Source organism: Lithobates pipiens, unplaced genomic scaffold (assembly GCF_037356315.1).
Source record: "Lithobates pipiens isolate NorthernLeopardFrog02 unplaced genomic scaffold, aLitPip1_a1.2 Scaffold_28, whole genome shotgun sequence".
Taxonomy (NCBI): domain Eukaryota; kingdom Metazoa; phylum Chordata; class Amphibia; order Anura; family Ranidae; genus Lithobates; species Lithobates pipiens.
Window position 1 is genome coordinate 226,268,114 of NW_027507789.1, and position 14,127 is coordinate 226,282,240.

General features: G+C 41.6%; 2 protein-coding genes across 4 annotated transcripts in view; one reads left to right on the forward strand and one right to left on the reverse strand.

Moving 5' to 3' along the window:
- The window catches only part of LOC143936205 (ABC-type organic anion transporter ABCA8-like), a 394,203-nt gene that overhangs the window by 176,712 nt on the left and 203,364 nt on the right, over positions 1 to 14,127 (forward strand). The gene's annotated exons all lie outside the window — the stretch shown is intronic.
- LOC143936211 (ABC-type organic anion transporter ABCA8-like) overlaps positions 1 to 14,127 on the reverse strand; it is a 98,852-nt gene that overhangs the window by 36,602 nt on the left and 48,123 nt on the right. The window contains exons 19-24 of the mRNA XM_077460625.1: positions 10,857 to 11,064; positions 9,147 to 9,313; positions 7,591 to 7,721; positions 5,935 to 6,072; positions 2,606 to 2,734; positions 359 to 529 (exon numbers count right to left, since the gene is read on the reverse strand). Of these exons, the coding sequence (XP_077316751.1) occupies positions 359 to 529; positions 2,606 to 2,734; positions 5,935 to 6,072; positions 7,591 to 7,721; positions 9,147 to 9,313; positions 10,857 to 11,064 (944 nt within the window). The remainder of the gene's footprint in view (positions 1 to 358; positions 530 to 2,605; positions 2,735 to 5,934; positions 6,073 to 7,590; positions 7,722 to 9,146; positions 9,314 to 10,856; positions 11,065 to 14,127) is intronic.

Sequence of the window (14,127 nt, forward strand, 5' to 3'; positions counted from 1 at the left end):
TTTACCAGAAATATGTAGCAGAATACATATTGGCCTAAACTGATGAAGAAATTTGTTTGTTTTTTGTTTTATTGGATGTGTTTTATAGTATAATGTAAAAAATATATATATTTTTTTTTCAAAATTGTTGGTCTTTGTTTGTTTATAGGGCAAAAAAATAAAAAACGTAGAGGTACAGCGTCGCACAACCCCACAATTGTCAGTTAAAGTAACGTAGAGCAGTGCTGTATCGCAAAAAAAAAAAAATGGCCTGGTCAGGAAGAGGGTAAAACCTACCGGAGCTGAAGTGGTTAAATAATTGAAATTTCAGAGGTTCTGCTAAACGCATGGCTGTGAAAAGCTGAGCGATGATACTCACAAGCAGCAACGCGTTTAAGAACGACAGACCGACGGAATGGTTGAACGCAAACAGGATGGCGACCATCAGGAAAAGGAGGAACCAATAGAGGGCGACGTCCACCAGCGCTTGTCCGAACCAGTACGCGGACGGGAAAAGGCCGGAAATAAGCAGCTGGGAGCGAGCTCCGATCTGGAAGAAGAAAGAATCGCTGGCTGTGATCATCACCAACAGATATTAAAACAATCACCTAGCTGGACCTTACTCTGTAGGCTTCATAAACAGCTGAGCTCCGTTCACCAACATGGACATAGCTCATAGCACGCTCCATTAAAAAAAAAATGAAGATTTGCTATTTTATAGGAATTTTCGAGAAATAATTATCGTGCCTAAGCAGTGCCCTGAAAGATCTACCCATTGTTTGGAATTCCTTTAGAAAATTAGCAGTGCATTTCCTGTAACCTCATAGCTGTAAATCTGCAGTGTGAGATTTGATGAGGTCAATACTGTGCTGCTCACAGTTCTCCCTGCTGGAGAGAAATCTGTACCTGAGGACCTGCAGTGCAAGGATCTCTCTGCTTCCAAGATTGGCAATCTCTGGAGATTTGGAGTGACGCTTGGTGATGTCACTACAGCACGTCTCACTGTCCTCCTTACTGAATCTGTACCTGAGGACCTGTAGTGCAAGGATTACTTCCAAACTTGGTAACCTCAAGAGATTTGGAGTGAGATATGGTGACTTCACTACTATGTTGCTCACTGTCCTCTTTACTTAAGAGAAATCTGTACCAGGGGACCTGCAGGGCAAGGATTACTTCTAAACTTGGTAACCTCAGGAGAATTAGTAGTGTAGTAGTGAAGTCACCATATCTCACTCCATGTTGCTCACTGTCCTCCTTGCTGGAGAGAAATCTGTACCTGAGGACCTGCAGTGCAAGGATTACTTCCAAACTTGTTAACCTCAGGAGATTTGGAGTGAGATATGGTGACATCACTATTATACTACTATGTGGCTCACCGTCCTCCTTGCTGAAGAGAAATCTGTACCTGAGGACCTGCAGTGCAAGGATTACTTCCAAACTTGGTAACCCTTAGTGACATCACCATATCTCATTCCAAATCTACTGAGGTTATCAAGTTTGGAAGTTTAGAAGGAGGACAGTGAGCAACATAGTAGTTTAGTAGAAACATCACCATATCTCACTCCAAATCTACTACTATACTACTATGTTTCTCACTGTTCTCCTTGCTGGACAGAAATCTGTACCAGAGAACCTGCAGTGCAAGAACCTGCAAGAATCTGCTTCCAAGTTTGGTTATCTCAGGAGACGTGGAGTAAGATTTGGTGATGTCTCTAATGACAGGAAGAAGAAGCTGTTCCTGAGGACCTTCAGTGCTTTAAAGTGAGCTTTGGTGATGTCCCTACAATTCTGATCACTGTTCTCTTTGCTAGAGAGGAATCTGTATCTGAGGACCTGCAGTACTAGGATCTCCCTGCTTTCATGCCTGGTTATATCAGGAGGTTTGGATTGAGATTTGGTGATGTCATAGAGGTGGGCCAGTTCGAGATCCAGCAGGATAGATCTGTCCTTGACAGTTCACTGCCCAACTTTCATATTGTGACCTGGCTCCCACATTAGCACAGGAAATTGCCCTTAGGGTCCTGCAGATGTTCTATTGGTCTGGTCTGGTCCAGCCTTAGTAAGCTCCTTGTATTTACTCTACAATACAATACGTATGCATGGGGAACATTATGTCATATATTACCTCATTTGATTGCCGGATCTCAAACTGGCCCACCTCTATGGGAGATCTGAGTTGGGCCCCTGTATGTTCCAATCCATGCTATCTTCATTATTTATATGATTTTTGTTTCTGAAATATGATTATATACTGTTTATTCCTTGTAGAGATATCTACACACATCACCTTCTGAAGAATACTCCTGAAGAAGTAAACATGTCGAGGTTGAACTGACATAGGATGGGACCTATGGTCCTCCTTTATGGATGGATACACGTCTAATTGTCTAGTTCCTCTTCAGAGACCTAATATTGTGTACTCCTTATTCTCTCTTCATAGGACCTTTTTAATGATGTGTTTGTCTTAAATAAATTTATACTTTTTTTATATGATTGTGTATGTGAGTCCTTGCCGTACCATGAGAGTCCATAGTTGCCTACAATCTTCTGCCGATAGGACGACGGTACATTACTTTGGTGTTTTCAGTTTAGTGGCGATAATTAATAACCTTCAACCTTCACTAACCTTCATATCCTGCATGCTGGTCATTGCAAAGTGGGGGGCAAGTCCGGTCGCAAAGATCATACACATCAGTGCTATGTAGAACATTATGTAATCCCTGGAATTCCTGTAATCCCTGGAATTCCTGTAGTTCTGGTGACAGAAACATTGTTACAATGACATATTTATTATCAGAAAGCAAATAAGAAAGAATGAAGGGCGGCTATAGGTTAAATACCTTACTTTCTGTTCTGACATTCTTCAATGTGCGACCCCTCCCCCCCCCCCACCGCCTTGTGCCTGGGCAACAAAAACATCATGGCACCCCTTCCTACTGCGTACAGGGGCCCCACTCATCCCTGGGGTGAGGGAATGCTGGGGACGGGTCTATGTGCTGACTGCCCTGGGCCAGTGCCATGCATTGCCAGTGTGCAGACAGACAGCAAAGGGCGCTAGAGCGTCATTGGTTGTAATGGTGTTGGAGGCACTAATGGAGACGCAAGCATGTTAGAAGGCTGATTCCACAGGCAAAAGATGCAACTACTACTGTTTAAATATACTATACTGCAGTTAGCAGTCCTGCCACTAGGTGGTAGTATAATGCTTGTTTTAAGCCTGATGTTGCCTCTTTATTATGATGTCATTGTATAATAAAGCAAGAAGGGGGTGCAGCAATGTGTCTAGCAGCACCTGACTGGTAAGACCTACAGTGGTGTTTCCAACAGTCTGACTTATTTAGCACATTGTAGTTCAATTTCATGCCGTGCTAAATATTTCAACCACTGCCGCCCCAGGTACCTCATATGACGCCATGGACTTTGAGTGGGAATATCTGAATGGTGGGTGCAGCTACAGGCATCATTCAGATAAATTTTTCTCAGCTGGGGATTCCCTGCACCATAAGAACAATCATAGAGCCTGTTCAGCCGCTTGATCGTTCTTACAGGCGGGAGGGGGGTGACCCCTCCCGCTTCCCTCCGGCTCACCCGTGCGATTGGCAAGCCGGAGATTGAATCCACCAGCGCCGGTAGTTAGCCATAGTGAAAACCGAGGGACAGATGGTCCCCAGCAGTCTCTATGACTCTCGGAGGCCCGTGCTTAACGTTATGACGTCACGTCCAGGCCGGTGGAACTAAACAATCCTGGGGGCCTCGGCTGGAAAGCTTGAGATCGTCTTTTTTTTTTTTCTGTATTTCCTGCCTGGAGGAGAGATGTGGGGGGGGGGGGGGGTTATAGACCCCACATCTCTATAAAGAGGACTTGTCAGGCACCATTCCTATTACAAGGGATGTTTACATTCCTTGTAATAGGAATAAAAGTGATCAAAACTTTTTTTTTTAAAGGGAAAGTGTAAAAATTAAAAAAAATGTAAGTAAAATAAACAATAAATTTTTTTTTAAAAATTAAAGCATACGCAAGTCGCGTCCACACCACACATGTGATGTATCGCCGGAAACGTCAGAGCGAGACCAATAATTCTAGCACTAGACCTCCTCTGAAACTCTAAACAGGTAACCCATAAAACATTTTAAATTGTTGCCTATCCTATGGAGATTTTTAAGTACCAAAGTTTGGCGCTATATTCCACAAGTGTGCGCAATTTTAAAGCGTGACATGTTAGGTATCTATTTACTTGGCGTAACATCATCTTTTATATTATACAGAAAAATTGCTGCGCAAATACGTTGTGACATAAAAAATTGCAATGACCGCCATTTTATCCCCTAGGGCAGTGATGGCAAACCTTGGCACCCCAGATGTTTTGGAACTACATTTCCCATGATGCTCATGCACTCTGCATGCAGTGTAGTTGAGCATCATGGGAAATGTAGTTCCAAAACATCTGGGGTGCCAAGGTTCGCCATCACTGCCCTAGGGTCTCTGCTAAAAAAAAAAAAAAAATTATATATAACTCAATTAGAGGTATTGGATTTTCCTTTCAGATTTGGCTGTTAGTGAACGTAACGAATAAGAATTTATCCCAAACAAATGGAGGGGAACAAATTAATAATAAATAATAAAACATTAATATTATTGTAATTTATTATTATTAATGCGGTACATTCCATTCGTTTAGATACAGCATCGTTATTTCTGATAATTCGTAACTTTGTATTGTATTTATGTATTTGTTACGTTCACCAACAGCCAAATTTGAAAAGGAAATTCCAATACCGATCATTTAATAGTTGGTTATTATTAGTTAGTTATTTCGAATTTTCGTTTCTTTCTTATTTTCAAATTTTCCTTTCTTATTTTTTTTTTTTAAATTGTAATTTTTATTAATTTTTAAAGCAAAAACAAAAACAATACACTAAAGCATTAGAAAAATCAGAAAATATAGAAAGATATAGATCAAGATGTAAGGCATACGTTACAACAGACAGAGAAAAATGTCCACAAACGCAGGCACAAGGGTGAACTGCGTATCCATATCTCGTACTATAAATAACAAACAGTCGATGTTCCTTTCTTATTTTTGGATTTTCAAATTTATGAATTTTCAAATTTTTTCGAACTCCAAATTTTACATTTTTTTACGAATTCCAAAATGTCGAATTTGTGACTTTCAAATTAATAAATTTACAAATTTCCGAATTTTCAAATTTACAAATTTTTCTAACTAACAAATTTATGAATTTACAAATTTACGAATTTTCGAATTTATGAAAAAACAAAAAAAACTAATAAAACATTTTATTATTTCAGCAGTGCACATGTCTACTAGAGCCAGAATTATTATTTTAGAATTTTCGATATTTCAAATTTCCAAATTTCTGATTTTTAAACTCTTGGATTTTTCCAAATTATCGAAATAACGAATACTGCATGTAAAACGAATGAAACGTAACAAATTCTATTTGTTTTCCGAATTTCGATCAAAGAACGAATGACCAAAAAAAAATGGAAAAAAATAAATAAAACATGAAACGAAAACAATTTTTTTTTCAGCAGTGCACGTCTATTGGCTAGCCCTTTGACTCTGTCACTATGTTAGGTAGGTCTCTACATGATTTTTCTGGCTATACACCACACTCTGACAAATAATATACTCAAAATAAAATTATCAATGGGATTTTATATAATCTGCAACAATCAACGTTCACAAGAAACGTGCGTGGCAACGTTCTTTCTGTACATTGTTTATTGTGTGCTTTGTACAATGTTATCTTGGGTTTGGGTTCTGTTGGGTTTGTTGGGGTTTTTATTTAAATTTTTTTCTCTTCTTTGTATGTCCGTTTTAAAATTCAATAAATATTTCTTTAAAAAAATAAAAAATAACTTCATGACCTAACCTGGAACAGACAGGATTATACGGTGGGGGGGGGGGGGGGGGGGGGGTGGATACTTACAGTCTTGATGGGGTCATTCCACACCCTGATCCTCTCCGTGGAGTTATAGACCCTCAGGAAGGCGTTGCTGATAATATTAACCAATACGGGGAGGATATTGTGTGCTCGGGGGTTTCCGATTATTCTGTACCCGTAACCCTAAAAAAGAAATAAAAAGAAGAACATTGGTTCAAGTCAAGTCAAGGGAAATGTATTGGTCAAGACCAATCCAAATGACCTTATTTCATAATTTCACGTATTTTTATCCAATGAGATAAGATTTAGATCAGCCTTTCTCAACCTTTCCAACACAGAGGAACCCTTGAAATAGTTCTCCGGTCTCGGGGAACCCTCTGCTAAAAATTAGAAATCTACAACTCATGATACATTAGTGTGATGGTCATTGGGAAGAATGGTCCTTACACTTGTGGTCAGTGAGAAGAATGGTCCTCACACTCGTGGTCATTGGGAAGAATGGTCCTCACACTTGTGGTCATTGGGAAGAATGGTCCTTACACTCGTGGTCATTGGGAAGAATGGTCCTCACACTTGTGGTCATTGGGAAGAATGGTCCTTACACTTGTGGTCATTGGGAAGAATGGTCCTTACACTCGTGGTCAGTGGGAAGAATGGTCCTCACACTTGTGGTCATTGGGAAGAATGGTCCTCACACTCGTGGTCATTGGGAAGAATGGTCCTCACACTCGTGGTCATTGGGAAGAATGGTCCTCACACTCGTGGTCATTGGGAAGAATGGTCCTCACACTCGTGGTCATTGGGAAGAATGGCCCTTACACTTGTGGTCATTGGGAAGAATGGTCCTCACACTCGTGGTCATTGGGAAGAATGGTCCTCACACTCGTGGTCATTGGGAAGAATGGTCCTCACACCTGTGGTCTGGGAAGAATGGTCCTTACACTCGTGGTCATTGGGAAGAATTACCTCCTTACAGATAGCTAAAAAGATCAATGGGGTCGGTGGCAACTTATCTGAGAGGCAGAAATTGCCGAATGCTGAAGGAACCCCTACAACCTCTGGAGGAACCCTAGGATTCCACGGTCCATGGTTGAGAGTATATGTGTAAACCGAGCATTTTTTGTTTTGGATAGCGGAAGGGAGAGTTGACACCACTTAAGGGTTTTTTTGCTTGTTTTGTTTTTTTTGGGGGGGGGGGTTTGCAGTCAGTCAGTGTCCTGCTAGGGAAATTCTCCCTCGCTTTCTGTTGTCTTGGGGACCTCACTAATTCCCGTAGGCGCCTTTCAGAATCTTGCGGAAAATCTCTCCAGAAAAGCAGAGGATGTTATCGCTACAAAGTGATAGCCAAATTAATATTAATGACCTTGGGGGAAGGGGGGACGACTCCATAATATTGACCCAACATGTTTCAGGGAATAGGCTCCCCCGTTTTTGGTGGGATATATTTATATATAGATAGATAGCTCTATCTATATATATATATATATATATAGATATTATAAAACAATTTCATTCGCATGAATATATAAATGTATGGTGTAAATCTAGTCTGTCTGTAGAATAGAGTGTAAGCTCCTCTGGATCATAGATAAGTGATGTCAGCACAGCGATGTATACATGAGGAGTATGGTAAGAGAACGGTCCTGTTGGGTTATTTTCAATATCCTGAGAAATGTTACTTTGTAAAAAAAGTTTCATTACCGCCTTGTTGCCTCGTGTGATCTCTATAGCGCCGTTGTAGGCCGTAGTGTTTTCATCATACGGACCATCCACAACATCCACAGCTATATCTTGAGCCGTGACACCATGAACGAGATTCTCAATGGGGAGACCTATGTAGAAACATACTGGAAGTCACCATTTTTAATTGGTTAGGGTTTAGGTCAGTGGTCTCCAAACTGCGTCCCTTTGCTTGCCTCCAGGCCGTGGGCCCCTGCATCTCCTCCTTCCTCTGCTTCACTGTGGCGTGGCTTCCCCTGCGTCTCCTCCTCCTCCTCAGCGGCCAATGGGATCACTTCTCAACTCGGCTAAATCGGGTCTCAGGACCCACTTCCTGAGCCGGGATTGGCCGGGAGGAGAAGCACGAAGACAATTAGTATTCACTATTGTCACATGAGTGGGTGGGCTCGGCGAGAAGTGCACTGCACCCTGAGCCCACCCTTTTTGAAGCCAATTAACACCTCCAGCTCTAATCATGTACTTCTAAAAAAAAGAAAAACTCCCATTGGAATCCATGCGTCCAGCACTGTGCATGTAAATTAGGGGCCGGGTGCATGTATTGGGGGGGGGCAGCATCCCTGCACCCCTTATGGATGGGCCACCGCTGCAATTGACACCAATGATGGAGCACCAGTCCCCCTACTGACACCATCAATGGGGCACCAGTCCCCCTACTGACACCATCAATGGGGCACCAGTCCCCCTACTGACACCATCAATGGGGCACCAGTCCCCCTACTGACACCATCAATGGGGCACCAGTCCCCCTACTGACACCATCAATGGGGCATTAGTCCCCCTATTGACACCATCAATGGTGCACCAGTCCCCCTACTGACACCATCAATTGGGCACTAGTCCCCCTACTTACACCTTTAATGGGGCACCAGTCCCCCTACTGACACCATCAATGAGGCCCCAGTCCCCCTACTGACACCATCAATGAGGCCCCAGTCCCCCTACTGACACCATCAATGGAGCACCAGTCCCTCTATTGACACCATCAATGGGGCACCAGTCCCCCTACTGACACCATCAATGGTGCACCAGTCCCCCTACTGACACCACCAATGGTGCACCAGTCCCCCTACTGACACCTTTAATGGGGCACCAGCCCCCCTACTGACACCATCAATGGGGCACTATTCGTCCATTTATACCAATAATTGGGCACTATTTCTCCCATTAAAACCAATGTTGGGGCATTTTCAGCTTTCAGTACACATGTCTAGATGGGACCATGTAACTACAGCCTGCATGTTGGAGATGCATTTTCATTGGCCCATTAATTGTGGAAAATAAAGAAGTCAAACCAGTAGATGGCAGGGGTGGCCTATGGAGAGGCATAGTGGAGTATGGGCCACACATGCCTGTAGGAGGCCAATATAACTCTCTATAATAAATCTGCAACTTACTTGCACGTAATATTAAACACTGTGGGAAATGGGCAACTGCTGCTTCGGTAATGCTTTAGGACTGAGAATGTTTTTGATTTGCCAAAATAATAACAAAAAATTAAGGCCCTTTTGGTTTTGTACCGGTGGTGTTGATGAGCAAAAGATTGGAGTAATATCTGTGGGCCCGATCTCCGGGTTTTCGGAAGTAAAGCTGTGGAGTCAGCTCCCAGGTGTTTATGGAGTGAATACGGTTAACGAGTATGGTGGAGGTAACCATGGGAAGGATGAACAATACCAGCAGAAGAAATCTGAAATTCAATATGGCGTGTTACATGCATATTAAACTGAAGACACCTACACACAAGACATTTTCATTCTCATATTGCATTTGAAACAAATCTTTGATGATAGGTATGGTTGGCAGTAACCTGCCACTTGAAGACCCAAGTTTATGGACCCCCCCCCCCCATTCGACCTACAAACAATGGAGCTTAAATGTCTCCTGTGAAGGGTCCCGATAATACTCCATCATAAAAAGACATTGTAGACAATCGTGCTCTTCCAACCTTGTGGTAACAGTTTGGTGAAGACCCTTTTCTGTTCCAGCATGACTGAGCCCCTGTGTACAAAGCATGGGGATTCATTTCACTAAAACCGGTTGAAAAACCTGGTGCAGCTGTTCTGTTCATAGTAGCCAATCGGCTTCTAACTTCAGCTTGTTCGAGCATTGACAATAAAACCTCGATCTGATTGGTTTCCATGCAGAGCTACACTAGGTTTTGCACTCTCCAATTTTAGTAAACCAACCCCATGGTTTGTCCAGTTTGGTGTGGAAGAACACCTTTACGATTAATTGAATGCCAATTGTAAGACAGATCTTTTATTTTGGTGCCCAACATGGGGCCTGGTGGGGACAACACCAAATGGGCACAAATTGTGGGAAGCCTTCGCAGAAGAGTGGAGCCAGCTCCTTAATGACATGGTTTGTGCAGTTTGGTGTGGAGGAACTCGAGTGTCCTGCACAGAGCCCTGACATCAACCCAGCTGAACACCTATGGGATGAATTGGAACACTGATTGTAAGTCAGGTCTTCTGTGTACAAAACTGGCCCCATGAAGACATGGTCTGACCAGTTTGGTGTGGAGAACCTAGAAGGTCTACACCAGGGATATGCAATTAGCGGACCTCCAGCTGTTGCAAAACTACAAGTCCCATCATGCATCTGCCTCTGGGTGTAATGCTTGTGGCTGTCAGAGTCTTGCTATGCCTCATGGGACTTGTAGTTCTGCAACAGCTGGAGGTCCGCTAATTGCATATCCCTGGTCTACACAGATCCCTAACCTCAACCCTACCGAACACCTTGGAGATGAATTGCAAGGCAGGTCTTCTGCATACAAAACCAGCCATAAAATATGGTTGGACCAGTTTTATGTGAAGAAACATGAGTGTCCTGCACAGGCTCTGACCTCAACCCTACTGAACACATTTGGGATAATTTGGAACACCAGTAGTGATCTGTCTTTTCTGTTTATCAGGTCAACTTCATGAAGACACGGTTTTACCAGTTTGTTGTGGAGGAACTTGAGTATCCAGCATAGAGCCCTGTGGAAGAAACTGGTGTATCCTACATACGTTATGTTGGCCATTTTGGATGGAGCTGGCCTAGAATTTATGCCTTTGTTCCTATCAAGCTATGACTAGATTGATGGGGCATACACAGTGAATACATTTTCTAACACCATCTGATGTCACTTCTTCTCAAGATGTAGAATTTTACACATGGATTAGCTCTCTATACCATAGCCCGGTCCAGCTGCACCAGATATGGCTAAAACAGAGGACATCACCTACATGGTTCGAAAGCTTTTCATGTCATGGATAAGCTTCAAGTATCGGATCCGTGCCACAGCCAACACCTGCTGTCTCCATAGAGCCATTCCACTGATGGTGGGTGTACTGGAGTCCGACATCAGGAGAGTCGAATCCTCCGGTTCTGAGAAGAAGTGATCCTGGTCCTCCTGTTCATTTTGCTCGCTGGCAAACACACTGTGATCCGGTCCTTCAGAATGAAAAAAAAAATAAAAATCAGAATGCAGCAAAACACTGATTGTAAAGATATTATTTTTTGCTGCATTTTGTTTGTCAGTCTGGTGGTATCAATAATGTTAGACTTAATATGATGTATTCCTTGACCTGACCTGGTTAAACCCTATGAAAACCCTAACAGTGAACTTCTCTTATTTTCTCTCCTTTTGTTCTGCTCATTATTTTTATTTGACAAGTCTACAAGAAAGTACCAGTTGATCTCACCATAAAAATGCAGTGAGCTGTTAACTTCCTGTTCCTGTTGCCTGCTTGTGTGGCACTGAAATCTCAAACAGTGTCTTTTACCAGCCTAGTTCTTTCTGTTAACCACAGAACACCTCCCTCCTAACACACAAGAGGAGATCGAAACTTGGGCCTTATATTGCCGGATTGCCCCACAGTTATACGAGGGGAGGCCAATATGTTCTTACCCTCACCATGATCTAGATGTGCTAGGGATCTGACATTTGGCAGGTTTATAGGTGGCAATCTTAGTAATATACATGCCAATTTTTGTTTTTGTAGGTAGTGGTGAATTGTAGTTAGAACCAAGAGAAATGGAGTAGGTGTCAAAGTTGAATACCAAGCCGTGATCCTCAAAGGGAAATCTGCCCAAATAATCCATGAAGAGGTGTCAGCCGTGTAGGGAGAGAATTGTCCATTATATGAGACTGTCAAACGATGGAAGAGAGAATTCAAGTGTGGTCACACAAATATACAGGATGACCGTCAACTGCCACAAAACCAAGTGTGGTGGTGAAGGTTGAGCAGCTAGTGATTGAAGATAGACGTGTGACTGAAGTTGATAGCTGGTTTTCCTCCAAATCGGTATACTTTGACGCAGATGGTATTAAAGGTCTGTTCCACAGATGCGAGAAGTGAGTAACCATAGGAGGTAGATATGTAGAGAAGGGAGAGTCAGTGGACTAAATTTCAGATCCCTAGCACATCTGGATCTTGATGCGGGTAAGACCTTTTTGCCCCCCCCCCCCCCTCGTATTTAGAGGAGCCAATAATTTAAGAAATTGGTTATGGCTGATCCACCTCAAAGGCTATTTTTTTTTTTTTTTTTTTTACAGAAATGAACGGTAGACATGTGCAATTCGTTTAGTTAAAAAAAACATTTTGTAACAAATTTTGCCAAATATGTTAATTTCTGAATTTTCGAATTTTCGAATTTCCGAATTTCTGAATTTCAAATTAGAAATTCCGAACTTAAGAAATTGGACAACTCAAAATTTTGGAAATTCAAAATTTCAGAAATTCTAAATTTAGCAAATTCGAAACTTCGGAAATTCGGAATTTGAAAATTTGGAATTTGAAAATTCGAATGCGGCATTCGTTATTTTCGGGTTATTCGTAACTTCAGATACATTTGTATTTGTTACGTTCACAAACAGCCAAATTTGAAAGGAAATTCCAATACCTATAATTTAATAGTTCATTATTTTGAATTTTACTGTTTTTCTTATTACAGATTTTCGAAAATTTCTGAATTTCTGAATTTTTGAATTCCGAAAATCCGAAAATTCAGAATTAAAAAATTCAGAAATTTGACATTTCCGAATTTCTGAAAAGAAAAAGGGAAAAAAATGAATGAAATGAAAATGAAAACAAACAAATTTTTTGTTAGTGCACGTCTAATGAACGGTTACTATTTTTGTAGGAAATGCATGTCAGAGTAATGCACTTAGAGGCGCAAACAGGAAAGTCATATGACAGTCTTTTATTACCTGTTCAACCCGCCATGTGATCTATTTAATAAGGTGCCCTTGCAATATACTATACCACTTGAGCTGTAAGCGTCAGGTTGGGGGAACATATTTTCAATATCATCAAGGGTTTTCCAGGACATAGAGTCTTTAACACAGGGGTCTCAAACTGGCGGCCCTCCAGCTGCTGTGGAACTACAAGTCCTATCATGCCTCTGCCTATGGGAGACATGATTTTAACTGTCAGCTTTACTATGCCTCATGGGAATTGTAGTTCTGCAACAGCTGGAGGGCCACCAGTTTGAGACCCCTGCTTTAACACAATAGTGCCATCCATATGCTGCACATAGAGGACTGCTTCGCCGTTTGTAATTTGTGGTTGGACTACAGCTTCCAGTTTTCCTTTTGGGCTTACTCCCTGGGAATGGGACAAGGCAACCCTGGGTGCAAGTCATATACATGCTAATTCAGCTTGACACACACATGAAGGTGGACTTGAAACATCCAGATAGCCATTGTTTGTTCCATTTAATGTCCCACATAGAAATAAACCCCCCTTGCCATAGAATCCGTCTAACTGATCTGGAAGTAATTTGCAGGACATCCTGTACTTGGTTGACATCTCGATAGTATTTGAAGCATTCTTCAGACATACTTATATTTTTCTAAATGGCAGGCATTTTGATCCTCGAACTTACACCTCACTAGATTGCTATATCATCAAGTTTGTTCACCCCTGATGAAGGTTCTGAATTATCAGCAACTGGAAACGCGTCGGGTGTGGGTGATATAGGACAAGCATTGTTTTAAATTATATTTTGTTCTGTATATGTGTTTGTTTATTTATTAATATACCAGGAGGACATTGTTTAGCCCATTTGCACTTCCTGGTAATATTATGTACATTGTGTAATTTATAAATAATAATTGTATATTACTGTGTCCATTTGTGTCCGGAGTTCATGGTCATTTAAAATCCCACCCACTCAGGGGGGAAGCTCTTTTTTTGATACAGTCTTAAACACAATAGGTACTGTTTTCATTTCTCTGGAGAAGGACATTCCCCACTGGAGGGGGGAGGGGGAGATTCTAAGAGATATATCTCAAGGGTGGAAACCAGTTGGATTTACCTGCTGAAGACTTATTCCCCGATAGGTTTGAACATAGAGTGGGACATAAATTGCTATATCAATAGTTGAGAATATGACAAAATAGCAAATGTGATTGTCATTATTTGGGGGAATTTAATGAACTAGTTTTTTGTGGGTAAGAGGAATTTTTATATATATGTTTTATTTATGCTTTGCTACATTATAGTATTATTA